Genomic DNA, 18654 nt, shown 5'->3' on the forward strand with positions numbered 1-18654 from the left:
ACTTTCCATTTGCGCATCTTCAATTTTAATGTGTTTAGTGTTTTTTATTTTATTTTTATTTAGTTAGTGATTTTATTTCTTTAAAATTCATTATTGCACTGTTCATATTTTGCGATTCCGCCCTCCCTCCATTTAAGCACGTTTTAATTGAAATTGTTTAAATATTGTCACGATGCGAATTTTTCTTCCTGTGTCTGTTGTCAGTGACAAAATTGAAAACACAAAACAAAAAAAAATACACTTGTAAGTCATAATAACAGCAGAAAATGATAAAACTGCATTCAAAAAGAATAGAAACACTAAAACGTGGAATCAAAATAAAATAAAAATCAATACTACGTTATTACATGTTATCTGTAATTTGTGTATGTCATTTTCAGCAGCTGTTACTAAGAAATAAGCTAATTTTGTAAGTGTTTCCAGACTTATGAATGGAGCTTTAAATAGTATTTACTTGAGAAATAGAATGAACTAATCTGAAAATGTGGATGTTTTATTGAGTTTAATTGATTTTTGAGGACGTCTTGTTTGGGAGTGATTTTACATTCCAGACAGATGATGGTACCTGCCAGTAATATTCCGTCTGGTCCATTATGAGTGAATCATGCATATTGTATAATCCTCCACACTGAGAGCACGTACAAAGACGTTCTTAAATCTCTTTACAGTTCTTCTGTCTGTAACCCCAGAAGGTGACAGTCCGTGATTAGCGGTTGGCGGCACTCTCCTCAGATTAATCAGATTTAGGGGGTTCAGACCGCTCTGCAGTAAGGACATGTGATGATGGAGGGGAGCATATGTGAGCACACAGTTTGAAGGATAAAGACATGGGCTCTGGGAGCATCCTATGGCCCTAATTAACTCATCTAAAGCGTTTCAAAGAAGATTTGGCTGTTGTAAACCTCCAATCTTGTTTGGGACATTTAGATTTGTCTGGAGTAGACTATAAACTGATACTATTGAAATCAAAGTGTTTTGATTTCTAGTTTGTCAGTACTTGCTGACTGAACTTCAACGCCTTTAAAGTCTTTGACCCATATTTTTATTGTTCATTCTATGCAAAAGATGCATACATAGTGTGAATTTTCAAGTAAAATTGTGTATTATTTTAAACACTTCTATCTAATACTTTTAGTTATGAATAAATTGTGAATTGAAGCTAAATTAATACGTCAGTACTTCGAAGCATAAGAGGAATGACGTTAATGGGGTTGAAAGTTGTCCTGTTTGATTTGACATTAAAAGCCTTGAGCATAATATCATGAAGCTACAAGATGCTTTAAAAAGACATGTTTCTTTTTGATTATCAGTTGTTTGCTGGTCAAATGGTGAGAAGGTTGACAATATTGTCTCACAAGTGATTAAAAGAACTCGTCCTTGAAGTGTTATCTTCTTGAAAAGATGACAATGTCATTATGACATTTTTTAAAATGTATACAAAAGTTTATTAAAAGCTGTAAAAAAAATTTTATCTACATTGTAAAAGTCCATTTCTTGGTGGAGTAATTTTTTACACATGTAAAGGAAGGCACCCATTTTGCAGGATGATGACCCATGGCACCTGACTGCCGCTGCACGTGTCAGGTTTTTCATTTAATAGTCATTGCTGTGTAAAGTTATCAGGGTGTTGCATTAAAGCACACTGTTGATATCAGGCTGAGGTTGAAGGTGAGAGTCAGAAGCGGACGGAAGCCTCACCTCCTCCCATAATGCATTTCCTGACATTTCCAGTCATTCTGTTTGGTTTGGACACTCTTTCTCATAGTCGTGCTCAACACTCCCCTGAAGATTTAGATTTTGCTGGTGTTATGGCGACAGACCATCGAAAGTGACGTCTATTTTCCATGTGACTTATCGGTGTAGTGTAGAGGCTCTTAGCATTCGCAGTCTTCTTTCAGAGGGAGCTGCACCTCCCCGCTCTTCCACAATGACAGCAGCAATGTGTTTGGCACTGATAATCAATCAGCATTCACTGTTGACATCTGTCACTCCCGCTGTGTGGAGAGACGGATACCGTTTTGTTATCATGCGATTGCAAAAACAACAAGCCATTTCTATGCCATTATCACTAAAGCACTTTGTGTTGTTGGCCACAGACTATTTATAGAATATATATGACACTGCAACCTCACTGCAGGACACCATGTCGTGTAAAATCACAGTCAGCCTGTGCTGGAGAATATCCAGTGGTGCAGTGTCGTTTCCTTGGTTACTGTGTGGCTCAGAGTGCTTTTGAGCTATTGAATTTACTCCCTGCACTGGTCTGAGATCATTTTATTATCTCTTTTATGATGCTAATGGGAATTTTAGGATGATGAGGGCTGCTTGCATCAGCTTTTTTATAAAAAATGCTACTTTCCAAAACAAATATGTGGAAAAAGTTCACTGGATGGGAAATTATGGGAGGAAAAAAATAACCCCAGTGTCAATGAAACGTTTCTTGCCGAAACTTAAACAGCAGCTGTCTGTTCCAGCCCTTTAATAACCTTATTTCATTGGCCTCCGTTAACCTTTGAAGTTGTTGGCACAGTGGCGTCATCTAGCGATTCATCTTGAAAAGCCTGGTTATTACCCTATTGAGAATATTTAATATTTTTATATTATAGAAATATGTAAGTAACATATAAATATGTATTATATGATATTATAAACTTTTGAATGAGTTATTATATTATATGCATTTAGCAGTTGCTTTTTCATTTTAATTTTGGTATAATTTAATTCTTAATTTGTATTATTTTAATAATTATTTTTTAAATATTATCATTATTATTATGTTATTAAATTCTAATATTTTATGTAAATAGTATAGATAGGTATTTGTTTATTTATTAGGTTTTTATTATTATTAAAATGCATCTCTTAAGAAATAATAAAGTGTAATAGAAAAAGATTCACTCATCTAATTATTGATAAATCACTCTTCGTCCTGCGCAAACGGAGCAGTAGTTATATGCGACATCCACTAGATGGCACCACACACAACAACTATGTCAAAAAGCGCAATTGATGTCAATGTAATAAAGGTTACAGCTGTTAGTTGGCACTGAGTAAAAGAAATAAGGTCTTCTGACTTTTATAAACATCTATCTTGTGGTCAAGTCAGTTGAGAGTGAATGAATAGGGCACTGTTTTAACCAAGCACATGACTGAATTCCTTCTTATAATTAATGTTTATATGGAGGACACACCAGACATTCTGTCTAATGTAAATGAGACACTGTCACTGTTCATTCTGAAGCGTCTTTGCTGTCTCTAGTTTGTGGAGCGCATGTGTCTGAGACAGATGTCCGCAACATGCAGATTGTCAGTTTAACATCACCAGCTCCAGTCGATTTTCTCCAAGGCTTCTGCGCTCATGCTGACACAGACATTTACAGTAAATAAAACACATGACCCAGTCCTCCTCCAACCCTTTCAAGCCTTTTTCTTTTAAAGGAGCTGGAAGAGCGTTGGCAGCCCTCATTGGCTCTCTAAACTGTACTGTTCGTCAGTGTGCTTCATGGCTGTTAGTGACTGTGTGTGTCCTGTTTGTCTCTGGTCTCCAGACTGCAGCTACACATGTCATTTGGAGTGTCAGGGGCTTGTTCAGCTGGACTGCAACCAACTAGACCAGCCGACAGAGGATGTGTCTAGCCCCACTCCACAGAGGCCCAGCGCCAAAGACCCTCAGGAGACGGTAAGTTCTCTCACTTAGCCATTATTGCTGTGTTCACACTATAAGAGGGAGCTCCTCGCTATAGAGAAACACATGGAGACAGAACCGGTAGAGACTGTTCATTCCATCTGGTGGACAAAAAATGTGTCACAGGCCTGTTTTATTTGGGTCACGGATAGTTAGAAAAGCAAAATAAATTGACTATACTGCTTCCAAACCCGTAAGACCTTCGTTTAGTGAAGATATTTTTTATGAAATCTGAGAGCTTTTCATAAAAAATGAAAAGCTCTAGACAGCAATGGAACTACCATTTTCAAGGCCCAAAAAGGTAGTAAGGACATTGTTAAAATAATCCATGTGACATCAGAGGTTCAACTTTTATTTTATGAACCTACAAGAATACTTTTTGTGCACAAATTAAACTGCTACCTTTCTGGGCCTTGAACGTGGTAGTTCCGTTGCATTCTATGGAGGGTCAGAGAGCTCTCGGATTTCACCAGAAATATTTTCATTTGTGTTCCGAAGATGAATGAAGGTCTTACAGGTTTGGAAAGACATGAGGGTGGGTAATTATTGACAGAATTGAGATTTTTTTTGGTTAAACTATCCCTTTAAATTCTTATTTTAAACTTTATCTCACAATTACTTTATTTATTGTTTGCTATAAAGCAAAACAGGCTTCTATATTGATGGTATCATAAAACAGTAAAATTGCGGTACTTTGACATATACCATGGTACTAAATTATTGCCATATTCCTTTGCCATGCTATTTTATAAGTACTATATGTATTTAAAAAATGTATACAATAGTATATTTAAAAAAAAAAAACATAAATTGGACTATATCTTGTAGTAATATATTGAAACTTTTGTGATGCAGCATACTTTTGGTAAGTGAAGCATGCAGAGAGCTTTCCAAATTTAGAAAGAGAGCATAAAATTATGCAGTGATATGCAATGGATGAAGCAGAAGCTGAATCTGATCCTCCCTGGGTTGCTTGGCTGGGACACATTAGCACACGCTTAACTGCCTCTCTGATACTTGGCTGTGTTTTACAGTGGCAGCAAGTTTAGTCCCAGGTACCCAGGAAGTGACAGCACAATTGGGACTGAGGAAGAGCAGCAGGGGCACACTGTCCTCAGCAACACGCACACAAAGGCATACACTTTCTTTTGCCCAAGTTTTTAGATGAGCCCATCCTCTTCAAAGCATATGATGCCTGACCAAAAAGTCAAAACGGTCTATTTCTCTCAGAGCATTTATATTGTCAGAGTAGTCATTACTGGAAAAAGCTTTCCCGTCCCTTGTAGTGTATCCATCTTATTTATGAGGCCCCTCCTGTCTGTTCCTATCTCCTCTAAATCAGGAAAAGAGCAAACCCAGCTGGCCTGTGCTGTCAGTGAGATTGAAAACTGTTGAATGGTGAGCTGTCAGAAGAGGGCATTATGGTTATTTCTCAACGGAAATGAAATTCACATTAACCGTCTCCAAACACAGGGCAGGGCTTTGGTTGTGTGAACTACAGGTTGTGTCACTGACTTGATGCAGCTTCATAGAATAAGAGATAAGGTTGCATTGTACAAAATAACCATTTATAGTTGTCTGTCATTCCAGACCTCAACACATGGGCAGATATATTGTGCACAACAGTTCAGTGTGATTTGCATGTGAATGCCTCCATTACAAAGTCTGAATGTGTATCTTTTGCAACAAAACAGATTAGACATACAAGTAACTTAATTAATTTGTACATATAAAAGCCTTCATTGGTCCATATGCCTGTGACACTACCATAAATTGTATTATAGTTGTTTTTACTGCCATTTAGACACCCCAGAGACGTACCATTCTGCAAACAGACAGGCTTTGGACATGAACAGGAAATGCAGATAGCTCATAAAGACAGCCTCAAAACCTAATTACAGCCAATACAGATTTTACAGACTTCTGCAGCCAGAAGCATTTATTTAAACAGAGCTCCTTCAGAGTCACACCAGCACCAGGGAACCAGAGGGAGGGCCGTTGACCTTATGTAGATGAATCACAGAGATATGAGGGAGTCTGTGTCTCTGTGTGTGTGTGTGTGTGTGTGTGTGTGTGTGAATCTCAAGGGCATTTGCTAAGATAACTCATGGGTAAATCATTGGCAAGCACTTTTATTTGGTGAAAAATACAGTAAAAATTAACATTGTGAAATGTACAATTTAAGACAACAGTTTTCTATTTTAATATATTTTAAAATTTAATTTATTCTTGTGATGGTAAAGTTGATTTTTCAGAAGCAATTAATCCAGTCTTCAATGCCACATGATTCTTCAAAAATAATTTAATATTTGGTGCTTAAGAACGTTTTCTGATTATTATCAGTGTTGAAAATAATGCTGTTTAATATTGATGAGGAAACCATGATACGTTAATTTCAGGATGGTTTGATGAATAGAAAGTTCAAAAGAATGGTAATAATGTGAAACAGAAGTCTTTTGTAACATTATAAATGTCTTCACTGTCACTTTTAATCAATTTAATGCACCCTTGCTGGATAAAAGTTATTATTAAAGTTATTCATTTGCTTACAGAATGGTACTGACCGTTTTATTCTTACTGAATTAAGCTGAACTATAAAAGAGAAAAAGAGTATAATTTACAACTGGATATAAATTATTATTCCCAGTATTAGCTCTAATGGGGAGAATATATTATTAATCAGTGGGGTGAATTTAAAAAAAAACAAAAAACTCTCTCGAATATTCTAAACACACCCCTGTCATAATTCACTTCACACTTCCCCTATTTAGTATATTTCACAATCCTTAAATCTCTCTCTCTCTCTTTGTCTTTGTTTCATGAGAATACAAAATGTTCTTCATGCACATTACCCTAATATCCTCATATCATGCAGGCACAGTGCGCTGGCCCTCATGTCCCCGTGGCCTCAAAACATTAGCCCCATTAGTGCTATCTCACAGTTAGCTGTGGAATATCTCTCAGTTTTTTTAGCCTCACTGCCTCTCAGTAACATTAACTGATCCATCCTGAGGTCTTGTTTATCCCTTCAGTTTTGGTGTAAAATGCATCTAATTTGATCTGAAAGCCCCTTAAGGTCTCCTTGGGTGAGTCTCTGCAACATCAGGCACAAACAAGAATACATTTGCAAGTTTAGAGACACAGTTTTTATTTTCTTGGCATTTATTGGCTGTGAAAGTGCTGTAGACCGTGTGCTGAGGGTTTGTTTCCCCAGCTGCTGGAGGTATTTCATCGGCTTTGACTTTTGTATATAGTGCAGATAGGCTGTTGTCATCTCTCGTACACTTCCTTTTCCTGTCCTCGGGTGTGTACACATGCACAGACACACACAGCAAACACACTTTTTATGTGTCGCATGCACTGCGGCCCCCTCAAACCACCACAGCAGCCGGAGATATCATGTGCAGTTCAGTAGAAACAGAATATCTTTTTTATTTGCATGTGCCATTTTCAGGTATTTTATCAGGTCTGTCATCTCAGCGTAGCATTTCCTGTGGAGTAGCTTGCGTGATAGTTCACTGCAATGTGCATGTTTGTGTGTTTGTGCCATTTCCAGTGTCCTCAAAAACTAATGCCATGAAGTGGAATGTATACTTGATTCTTCCTGTCTTTTTCAATATCTTTCTCTCTTTCAGTTTGATTTTGAGCTGTGTTGATTTTAGCAACTTGATTTAGATTCCTGAAAACCACGCAAGACATCCTGGGATGCATATGTGTGTGGGCTAATTTCATAATTTGTGGAGAGAGCTGTAGTAAGGCACATTTACACACTGATCTGCGTGGGTTTTCTCAGTGCATTTTTGCATTGAGGATTCCAAAAACAGAATCTATGTAATGTCTTCCGGCTCTGTGGTACTATAAGACAGCGTCAAGAGCACAGGAAGTGAGAGGCTGTTCATGGTGATGAGCTGTTTAACATCAACATGAAACAGCATCCGGGTTGATTTCACTTTAGTAATCCTAAAGTAAAAACTAAATTGACCAATTAAAATAGAGTCTGGATTGTTATCATTTTACCTAGGGTTAGGAAAATTTCATAACTGAATAATGGGCAAGCTTTCAATTCATAAGTGAGAATTTGATTTGCACTGGTCACAGGAAGTTGAGAGGAAGAGGAACTCTTCAGGGAAATGACATCTATCTATTGACAAATGACAAATATCTATTTCTCTAGCTAGCCTCACAGGGAGTGTTCCTCCTGCTCTAAACTTTCAGCTTCTGCGTTCAGCGCTCCGGTGGTCTGAAAACATAAAAATGATAGCATGATAATGGTATATATAAATATATCATTGTTGTTACATAGAGAGCCCTCCAAACAGAGCCAAGATTGTTTCTCCTCCATACTTTGTCATCACCAGGCTTGGAAATCAGAGACCGTCTGCATTATTTAACTAAGTACGAGAGGGAGGGAGAGAGGTGTTGTAGAGGTATCAGAAACATATCATATGGAGCATCACAACGGCACTTAACACCACTGTGAAACAAGAGCCGAGTCCAGTGTCAGGATCCGTCCAAGCCTCCAGTTACTCCACTCAAAATGTGTCACCAGCACAATATCAGAGCGATTACAGGAAGGAGCGTTTAGGAGGAAAATGTTGGGAGAATTCAAAACCTCCTGCTTCCCTGTAGAGAAAAATGCTTGATTTTTTGAGATACATTATCATCGTCAGGCACATTGATTACCCACAATAGGCCTCTTCAGTCCATACTTCATACAGCAGTGAGACAACTTTAGAGCCTGTTTTTGACAGTGACAAATGATGCTTGCCACTCGCATTTTTAGCAGGAGGTACCCTGCTTCATTTCGGACCCCTTATCGGTTTCTGTGTGATGCTTTTAATCTGGGTGATTTTACTTTGATTTTGCACACTCCATCCTTCCATCCATCCAACCATCTACAGTATTGATTATGTTTTTCTGGGCAATTGCATAACCCCCCTTGCAAACTCTTTTGAGCGAAACCATTGAGTTCTAGTGAGAATGAATTGGGGTGTATTGACAGTAGCCAAAAGAGGACCTTTCTTCTTCCCGTGGGGTTTGGATATCGAACAAGTTCAAGCCCCTCTGTCTTTTCAGTGATCCAGCTCATTGATTATGATAATGCAACCCAAGGCCACCGCTTCAGGTAATTTGTCATAAGCTGGTATGATATTTTTATGTCCATAGCTGCTCAGGCACCACATCAGCCATCAGAGTTTATGGATACGGACTCGATATATATATAGTTCAGGACAAGAAAAGCGTCTGTTGTAGTGAAAGATGTGGCCCAGTACAGTGTTCAATGAGAATCTAATAAAGCTGCTGAGGAGATTCCAAAGTGGCTTTCAACCTCCCCTCGTTTATAGTGGCAAACTCTTTCTTCTTGTCTTTTATCTCCCTTTGTGAGGAATCGTCTCCCTGCTGGAGAAACCAAGCTGAGGAAAGCAGCAAATGAAAAATAGTTGATGAATGACCTCATTTTAAGCTGACACAATGCCATAGTAACATTATGTGGAATTGCATTGCATATAGTCACTAAAGGAATGAAAGGGAATTTTGTTGCTTTAAAGGGATAGTTCACCCAAAAATGAAAATTATGTCATTAATTACTCACCCTCATGTAGTTCCAAACCTGTAAGACCTTTGTTCATCTTCAGAACCCAAATTAAGATATTTTTGATGAATTCCGAGAGCTCTCTGACCCTCCATAGACAGCAAAGATCCTAACACAATCAAGGCTCAGAAACGTAGCAAGGACATTGTTAAAATAATCCAATGTATGTATGCGGATACGTTGTTTATGCTTTGATCTTAACATAAATATCCGCATACATATGTTGCATAAATTGTTTAAGTGATACTCTCCAAAACGGCACTATAGGGTGACGTGGAGGAGACGATTTGTTGAATAAAGTCATTATTTTTGTTTTCTTTGCACACAAAAAGCTATTCTTGTAGATTCGTAAAATAACGGTAGAACCACTGATGTCACATGGATTATTTTAACTTTAACGATGTCCTTGCTACGTTTCTGAGCCTTGATCGTGTTAGGACCCTTACTGTCCAAGGGACCTCAGAATTCATCAAAAATATCTTAATTTGTGTTCCGAAGATGAATGAAGGTCTTACAGGTTTGCAATGACATGAGGGTGAGTAATTAATGACAGAATGTTCATTTTTGGGTGAACTATCCCTTTAAGGCACATACATTTAGATAATTAACTAGAAGTTATCATCTAGTTAATGGTAGGGATGTGAAAAAAACATAGTAGTTTTAGATGCATTTTTAAGAACTTTAGGGTCCAAACAATACTGGACCCCATTGACTTTCATTGTATGGACAAAACAACATTGAAACATTTTTCAAAATATCCTATTTTGTGAAAAAGGGAAAGAAATTAAAAAGAGACAGTTTTAAAGGTTTACAGATGACAGAATAATCTATTTTATGTGAACTGTCCCTTTAAGGAAGCCCTGAATAATTAGGCTAGTTTTGGTTCAACTGACCCCCGGTATATTTATTATATAAGATGAATTCAAGAAACTTGAGATGGTTTTTACAATGCAGAATGACTGATGCTACTATACGAATAAAACCAGTCAACCTGGTTGGTTGGTGAACGACTATTCGATTAGTTGGCCATTGTCACCCGTGCCTAGTTGATGGACTGATGGATATGACAGTGATTTTATATCATTCTTGTCTCGTACTCATATTTAACATATACTGGTGCTCCAGCTGGACTTTGTATCTAATTCCCTCAAGATCAGGGTCAAAGGTTAAGACCAAAGCCCTGATGGGTGCAAAGAGAGATCAGATGTCACTGTAATTTTGACCTCCAGCGGAACATATGTACATTTAATGTTGTAACACTCTTCTAATGATTTCTGTTGGTCTGGAGCCTACAGTTTTGTGTGTTATTGTTCACATTCAGCTTTAATTTGTGTCCATGCTTTTTGTTTTAGATGTAATTGTATTCTTCTCCTGCCCATCAGGAAGACATCTATTAAAGGTTCCCTAGCATTTCTCTCTCAGTGTATTCCTATTAGCGGTAGATGGCTTGTGCAGGGAAAAAGCAATGAGACATTACATTGTAATGAATTATTTATACAATGTGCAACAGTAATGATGATCAGTTAGGGCTCTACCTGTGGCTTTTAAAGGCTCTCGGAAATACTTACATTTGCATTTGTTCTTGTAAAAGATACTTTTATTCAAAGTGACTTACAAATAAGAAACATCACAAGTGATTCATCATTAGAGCCAACAGTATTTGCACTACACAATAGGAGACTTTATATATGGTAGTCTAGTACACAATCTAAGGCAGAAGTGAAATGCAGGAAAGAAAAGAAACAGACTTGATTCTGATTGGCCACGTGCAACATTCTACAGTCAAATATTTTTTTTCAAATAATCATTCCTTCCTTCCCTAATTTCAACTAACCCAATATTTGTTTGGAATATTAGGTTGATTCATCGTTCTGCAAACTGTTTAATTGGCAGACAGTCTAGTTTTATAATCTCTTTTTTTCACATTATAAAATAAACTATAGTACAATTTAAACTATATGCATTCAGATTTAGTTTTTTGTATAATGAGTATTGTACTGTTTAATTGATCGTTTAATTGGCATCCCATATGACTCCACGGTCTCTTTAATTATTACATTATACAATAATTTAAACTCAAATCAGTATTTAAAATGTATTTATTACAATGTTTAATATTCATTTATTTATTCCAAATTCCAGCTTGGTAATTGTTTTTATTTGGAATAATTGATTTTTATTGGTCATTATACCTTCAATTGTTTTTTTCATATGCAAAAACGAGCGGTATAATTAACTGGCCGCAAATCAATGTTCATGTATTACTCCACAGTCTCTTTTTTCCTCACATCATAGAATAATTAATTTATGGACAGTCAGTTATCACGAAATAAACCTGTTCAAGATGATACAAGACCACCCCAATCACCTTTATTTTGTGATAACCAGCTCATTATGCATTGTCCCTTACTTTTTTGTAGATCGAAAGAAATGTAAATGCCTGTATTAATGTCACAGTGCTATTTAACAATACTCTAGATTCACGCTGCCTGCCATCAGGGGCATTTTGCATATCAGGTACTATGTAAAATAGCCTCCAAAAGACCACATGCAGAGAGCTCTCTCTTTCTTCCTCTCTCTCCTTCTCTCGCTCTTCCGGTTTATTATCTTTTTCCATTTCTTTCTGTCTTTCTCTGTCTCTCTTTCTCTACAGTGGGAAGTCTCTTGAGTTGAGCAAAGAGCAGTTGCATACAGGAAGAGCGATAGTGGAGGAGGGAGGGGGAAGAAGGAGGGTGTTTGCGTAAGCTTGTAGGCATATAACAGACCTAACCACAGATGGTAGAGTGAGCGAGTGAGAAAGAGAGAGAGTGTGCGCGCTGGTGTGAGAGAAGAAGGAAGGGAGGGAGGTGCAGTACGTCAGTTCACTGCTCACTCAGTCACTGTGAGGCAGGTTGATTTTCTAGCGTCTTTCTAGCAGCCGTCACAGCCTCACTGTGGACAGGAGACTTCTGCATCCATTGCAGCCGGCTGAAGGGATATTCAACACAATGTCCGTGCAACATTCTTACACCTTCAGCGCTTTTTACTGCAAGACTGTGTGACTGTATGCCATTTGGTGGATGCCAATACAAGCAATTTGTATTGCTTGACATGCTTTCCTCCACACTGGGCTCATTTTCTCATCTCAAGCGGTCGTGTGTTTAAAGCTCCACGCTTTCAGCTGAATAGAGCGGGAGAAACTGCTTCTGTACAGCTGCCTGTTTGTGACCTGTGGAAACAGGAACTGAGCATCAGATACCGTCCGCAACGCTCGCTGAGTGTCATCCTGCAAGTTTCGGCGCTTGTTTCCGGCGGCACGTGGAGCTCTGGCCCTTCACCTGAACCTGTGGTCCCCTGCTCCCAGCCTATCCTCCCCTTACCAACCCTGGAGCCTGGAATGGTGCGTTTGGTCCCCCGAAGACCCGCATAGGGAGTCCCTCAAACTGGATCCTTCCCCGCAAATGACCGGTAGCAATAGCATGAGCAGTGGGTACTGCAGCCTGGATGAGGAGAGCGATGACTTCACATTCTTCACCGCCAAGACCTCCTTCTTTCGGCAGCCACAGGCTAAGAAAGTAGCTAAGGTAGTGTATGAACACGAGATGGATGGGATTGTGAAGATTGAGCGTATATATTTGCAGCTGATACAAAAAATGAGAAGATGTGTGCGGAAGTTTGTATACGGAAGTGCATTTTTTTTTCATGTTGAACTGCTGCATTCGAAACAGGTTTATGACCTGATATGGTTTGAGTGACAACAATACCCTGTCTGTTTTGTATTTCGTTCAACCCTGTTGAGGTTGTTAAAGTTAGATGAGACAGGCTGTAGATTTTTCTACACTCACACAAAAGCTGTCACTGGGGCGATACCCTTTCAAAAGGTACTAAAATGTACCATTGAGGTGTGCACTTTAGACACTAATAAGTACCTTCAAGGTACCGATGTCTAGCCATTAGGGGTAAAGAAGGTACAATGGTGTACCTTTTTGAAAGAATACTGGCCTAGTGACAGTTTTTGTACCTTTTTTCTGAGTGTATGTCTAAGGAAACACTGTCAGTGGAAACACTTTTGACTGCAAACACTTGATTTAAATGAAGAGACTTTCAAGGTCTAATGATTGGATAAGAAAGAAGCTTATCCATTGTTTTCTTTGCTGTCAGTTAATATGATTTTTATAGCAGGCATTTTGACACACTAACTGAAATATTAGCCTTTCCTACTTTGAAGTCACAATTTAGGCATTATGTTTACCTTTTTCCAAACGAGCAGGTAAAATGAAGGCCCCAAATTCTGGTAGAGCATAGCACTAGCAACATCAAGGTTGTGGGTATGATTTCCAAGGAACGCATGGGTGGATAAAAATGTATACCTTGAATGCCCTGTAAGTCACTTTGAATTAAAGCCTCTGCTAGAGTGGCTGTCGAAAGCGGGTTAGTAGGTGCAGATTGCACTGTTGTGTTAGGTCCATTAAACTTACAATGATAAGAGCTTAAAGATGTTCTTTATGAAAGATTAAGAAGTGTACAAGTCTTTGTTCCACACTATTTTGTAAGTGTTTCACAATAGAGCTGACGTATTGAATGTACTTATGTTATATGAGTTCCTTTTACTGTAAGTTTCATGTATTAGCATTAATACCATCCACCGAAAACATTAATGCATGCATTAGCTGCATAGCTTGACTTTCATTATAGACTCTTTTAAACTTGGCAGTGTACATAGAGTGCACTCTCACACCCTCAGAGCTCTCTAATGCTGTGAGGGGAAGGAAATGGCTGCTGATTGTGCCAGAAAGGCCTGTCCTTCCCTGAATCAAAGAACGTGTTATTTTACAAGATCCCATAGATTTTACACTGACTTCCTGGTACTGTAGGCCTCTCTCTATTTTAGACTTCAATTGAAGTAAAGTGACCAAAAAGTCAGTCATAATGTAGATTGCGTCTCATAACGTAGCTAGCAAATGAACACCACAGAAGTGGAAATAATATTTCATGTCCTTAAAGGCTTCGGACTTCACTCCCGTACCTGAGCTGACCAGCCTTGCATCACTTTCTGCAGTATCAGGTTTGGAAAGAGCTTCTCAGGATGTGAATTATTCATCCTGTTCGCATCTCTGTCTGGACACAATGTGAGCTGGCAGTTTGAGGGCATTCAGTGGGCACTGAGTGTTTGAATTGTTGTGTTTTTATGTGGTTGTCAGTCTGTTATTATTAAAAAGTTTGGGTTTGGTAAAATTTTGAATGAAGTCTCTTATGCTCACCAGGGCTGTATTTATTTGATCACAAATAGAATAAAAATTGCAAATATTATCTTTTACTTTAATATATTCCGAAATATATAACTGTGGTTACAAAGCTGAGTTTTCAGCATTATTACTCCAGTCTTCAGTGTCACATGATTCTTCACAAATCATTCCAGCATGTTAATCTGCTGCTCAAGAAACGTATCTTATTAGTATAATTTTTAAAACAGTTGTGCTACTTAGTTTTTTTGGAAACATATGAAATATGAACAATATCTTATGTAACATTAGAAATGTTTTTAATGTCATTTTTGATAAATTTAATGCATCCCTGATGAATAAAGGTATGATTTTTTTTTTTTTTTTTTTTTTTTTTAATCTTACTTACCCCAAACTTTTTAAATGGTAGTCTAAGTTGTGTTTTGTATGCTGGTGTTGTACTGATGTCCCTATCATGTTTTGCTTAAACTGCAAGGCTTTTATTTGTATTTATTTCTTGCTCAAAATCTATTTATTGAGACATTTTTTGTGCTCTAGACCATCACCCAACCAGTTTAAACCAATCTAACCCAACATAAAAGTACATCCTGGTCTAACCTGGTGTTGGGTTGGTGCAGGGTTGTTATGAAAGATTGTTTGTGTATTGTGTTGCTAGGTGCAAGGCGTTACTTGTACAGTAATTCCAGCTATTAAGTGACGGCCGTTTGATTTATATATTGGTTTCAGATAAGACCTCTATTGTTTGTTATTTAGATTATAAGACCACTTTTACATACTAAACAACGATAAGTGCAGTTTGAATAGGCACTTGAATAGCACACAACAAGGTGAAGTTGGCTTGTCCTAATTCTTCTTAGCTTCTCTGGAAGTCCTCTTAGAAGAATCCCAGGGATGATAAATGGGAGATTAGCTTATGTTCTCACTTTAGTGTGCACATTCTTCTTGTACGTTATGGGATTGAAATTGCTTTATGGATCAATAATACACTTCCTATTTACTTCGCCGGGTTAAAGCAGTAGACCGAAAGCTTTTAAACCAAGAGCACTGAGTAATAGCGCCTTGATAAATGCTGCTGCTTCTGTGTTCGATAATTATTCCAGGAACATATTAAAGACAACACATTCAAGGAAAACATCCTTCACACAAGCCTTGAATTCTTTTAACCTGTCAATTTTAGATCCAAATGACAGCTATTAGCAGGAACAACCAATAAATAGCTTCCTCTTCAAGGGCACCCAGTGATATTTTAACATTTGAATAGGGAAAGTCATGCAAACATGAGGCCGTTTGCTCAAGGTTTTGCACTCCATGAGTGCTGAAAGTTATACGTCATCTCATAAACCTTTGTATGACTGAAAAGAGGCTCAAATCTGGTAGATGTTACAGCTGTAGTGTCATTTCAGCAAATGTCTGCCTAGCTGGTAAGTCGAGATTTCTCATTTCTAAACATTATAGTAGGTGTTTAATTGAATGGCTGTTCAAATTCAATCATATGTATCAGTCTGCTATAGGGATGCCATGATGTAATGGTTCATAAAAACAAAACAGACCCACGCACAATGCACAGATAATTAAGATCTTCATTATCAAAGGCATTTGAATGGATTGATAGCGTAGGGCTTGTGTTTACTGGTGTCGTGGACTCTGATGATCTACGCTGTTTATTCAGGCATGCAGATGATGGGCTTTGCATTTGTGCAGGGAGGGAGGGGAGAATCTCCTACTGCACACTTGACCCAGTAATGAGAGAGAGGGAGAGAATGAGTACACATGCAACGTGTGGGAGGGAGCAGATCACAAGACATCATTCCTACACTGCGGCAGAAACAGCAGAGAGAGACACGAGAAAGATCAATTAGAAGCATTTCAATCTTTGAAAGCGTGCTGAGAAATGCAGTCTCACACCTATTGACACCAAGGACTAGGGATGTGCATTTTGATTACTTATATAGTCAAGAAAAAATTTACAAGGATTACTCCAAATAATTTTTCATTTTAGATTTTAATATTTACATATACACATATTGTGTGTGTATGTGATGTGAGTGTGTATATATATATATATATATATATATATATATACATACAGTGCCCTCCAAAAGTATTGGAACAGTAAAGACAAAATTGCTCTGTTGGCTGTGGAATCAAGACATTTACAAATATGATTAAAAGTGATTCAACACAGATGTTTTACCAGCTAAGAAGTTCAGCACTTTTAGAGTTTCACCCCCCTATCTGATGTGAGCATAAGTATTGGAACAGTTTCCTCACAGGTCTTTCTAAGTGTGTCCTGTTGCATTAATTCTTCAGATATTGAAAGCAGGGAATGTGTCGTATCAGTTATATCCATTACTTCTGTATTCTGAATCTTACATTCGATGATGACACACACAAAGCAGGATGAAGATGAGGGAGCTGACTTTGAGAGAAAAGCAAGCAATTTGGATGCTAAAAGAAAAGAGGAAGTCAATTAGAGTTATAGCAAAAACAAAGGGCATGGAGAAATCAAGAGTTTGGAAACCACCAGCAACAACAGCAACCAACAACTACTTGATCGTCTTAGAAAACAACAGTAGTTGATGACAGACAAATCATAAAAGCTGTGAAAATGAACCCTAAAAGACATGTCTGTAAAATCTCCAACAACTTCCAGAAAGCTGGGGTTTCCCACAATCTACTGTCCTCAGGAGACTTTGACACAGAATTACAGATGCTACACAGCAAGATGCAAACCTCTGACCAGCACCAAATATATAAAAAGCAAGATTAGAGTTTGCAAAAAAGCACAGAAGTGAGCCAGAAGAGTTTTGGAACTGTGTTTGTGGACCGATGAGACAAAGATGAACCTTTATCTAAGTGATGGGAAAGCAAAAATGTGGAGGAAAAAAGGGAACTGCAAATGATCCCAAGCATACAGCCTCACCTGTAAAGCATGGTGGAGGTGGTGTCATGGCATGGGCCTGCATGGCTGCCTCTGGAACAGGTCTCTCAACTTTTGTCACGGGAATAATCTGGAGGAAGCAAGGATGCAAGCAAACATAGATTTAATGATGTCAGATGATAATACAAGGAACCAAAGTCTCTCGGGTGGGCAGGTGACGCAGGGACAAAATGGACAGCGTGCTGATGATGAGTGATGACGGTGAATCCAGTGCCGGTGAACATCCAGAAGACGAAAACCACGAAGACTCCACACAGACGAGGACCAGGAACACTGAAGCAGACGGCACACGAGGCACGACACGGAGGACATCAAACAACGATCTGACAAAGAGAGGAGAGTGCGGTGAGGCTTTAAAGGTGAGTGGATTGGCAGCAGCTGGTGCGGGGAGTGAGATCAGCTGGCGCGCTGATGAGCGCCGAGCGGTAACGCCCACTCGCACATCCACACACACACACAGAGAACAACAATTACACGAGACATGAAGAAGCCAGTGAATTCATGAACCGTGACAGTACCCTCCCTCCTAGGAACGCCTCCTGGCGTTCCCAGACTCCCTTACCTGTCGATTGTAATCATCAATAAGGGAGTGATCCAGGATGTCTCTAGCCGGTACCCAACTTCTCTCCTCCGGACCGTAACCTTCCCAGTCCACCAAGTACTGGAATCCGCGTCCCCTCCGCCTAGAGTCCAGAATACGATTGACCGAATAAGCGGGTTCCCCTTCTACGAGTCGCGGCGGTGGGGGAACCGGGGCTGGCGGATTTATGCGTGCATAAAACACGGGTTTAATTTTGGACACATGGAAAACGGGATGAATCCTCCTGTACACTGGAGGGAGTTTGAGGCGGACTGTCACCGGACTAATGATCTTGGTGACAGCGAACGGGCCAATAAATTTAGGAGCGAGTTTATTAGACACGGAGCGGAGAGGAATGTTCTTAGTAGAAAGCCACACTTTGGAACCGACGACGTATACGGGAGGTCTAGACCGGTGGCGATCGGCCTTGGCCTTGGTGCGCGCTCCCACCTGGAGTAGAGTCTCACGGGCTCTAGTCCAAGTGCGATGACACCTCTGGACAAAGGCGTGGGCGGAGGGAACCGCGACTTCGGATTCCAGACTGGGAAAAATTGGTGGCTGGTAACCTATGCTGCATTCAAACGGAGACAGGCCCGTAGATGACACTGGTAACGAATTGTGGGCGTACTCCAC

The 18654-nt window shown here is 39.0% G+C and overlaps 1 protein-coding gene across 1 annotated transcript in view; it reads left to right on the top strand.

The window, feature by feature from the left end:
• The window catches only part of LOC306857178 (ras association domain-containing protein 5-like), a 46258-nt gene that overhangs the window by 13325 nt on the left and 14279 nt on the right, over window positions 1-18654 (top strand). The window contains exon 2 of the mRNA XM_079396955.1: window positions 3549-3679. Coding sequence (XP_079253081.1) covers window positions 3549-3679 — 131 coding nt within the window. The remainder of the gene's footprint in view (window positions 1-3548; window positions 3680-18654) is intronic.

The sequence above is a fragment of the Barbus barbus genome, assembly GCF_936440315.1.
Source record: "Barbus barbus genome assembly, chromosome: 37".
In the NCBI taxonomy this organism is placed as follows: Eukaryota; Metazoa; Chordata; class Actinopteri; order Cypriniformes; family Cyprinidae; genus Barbus; species Barbus barbus.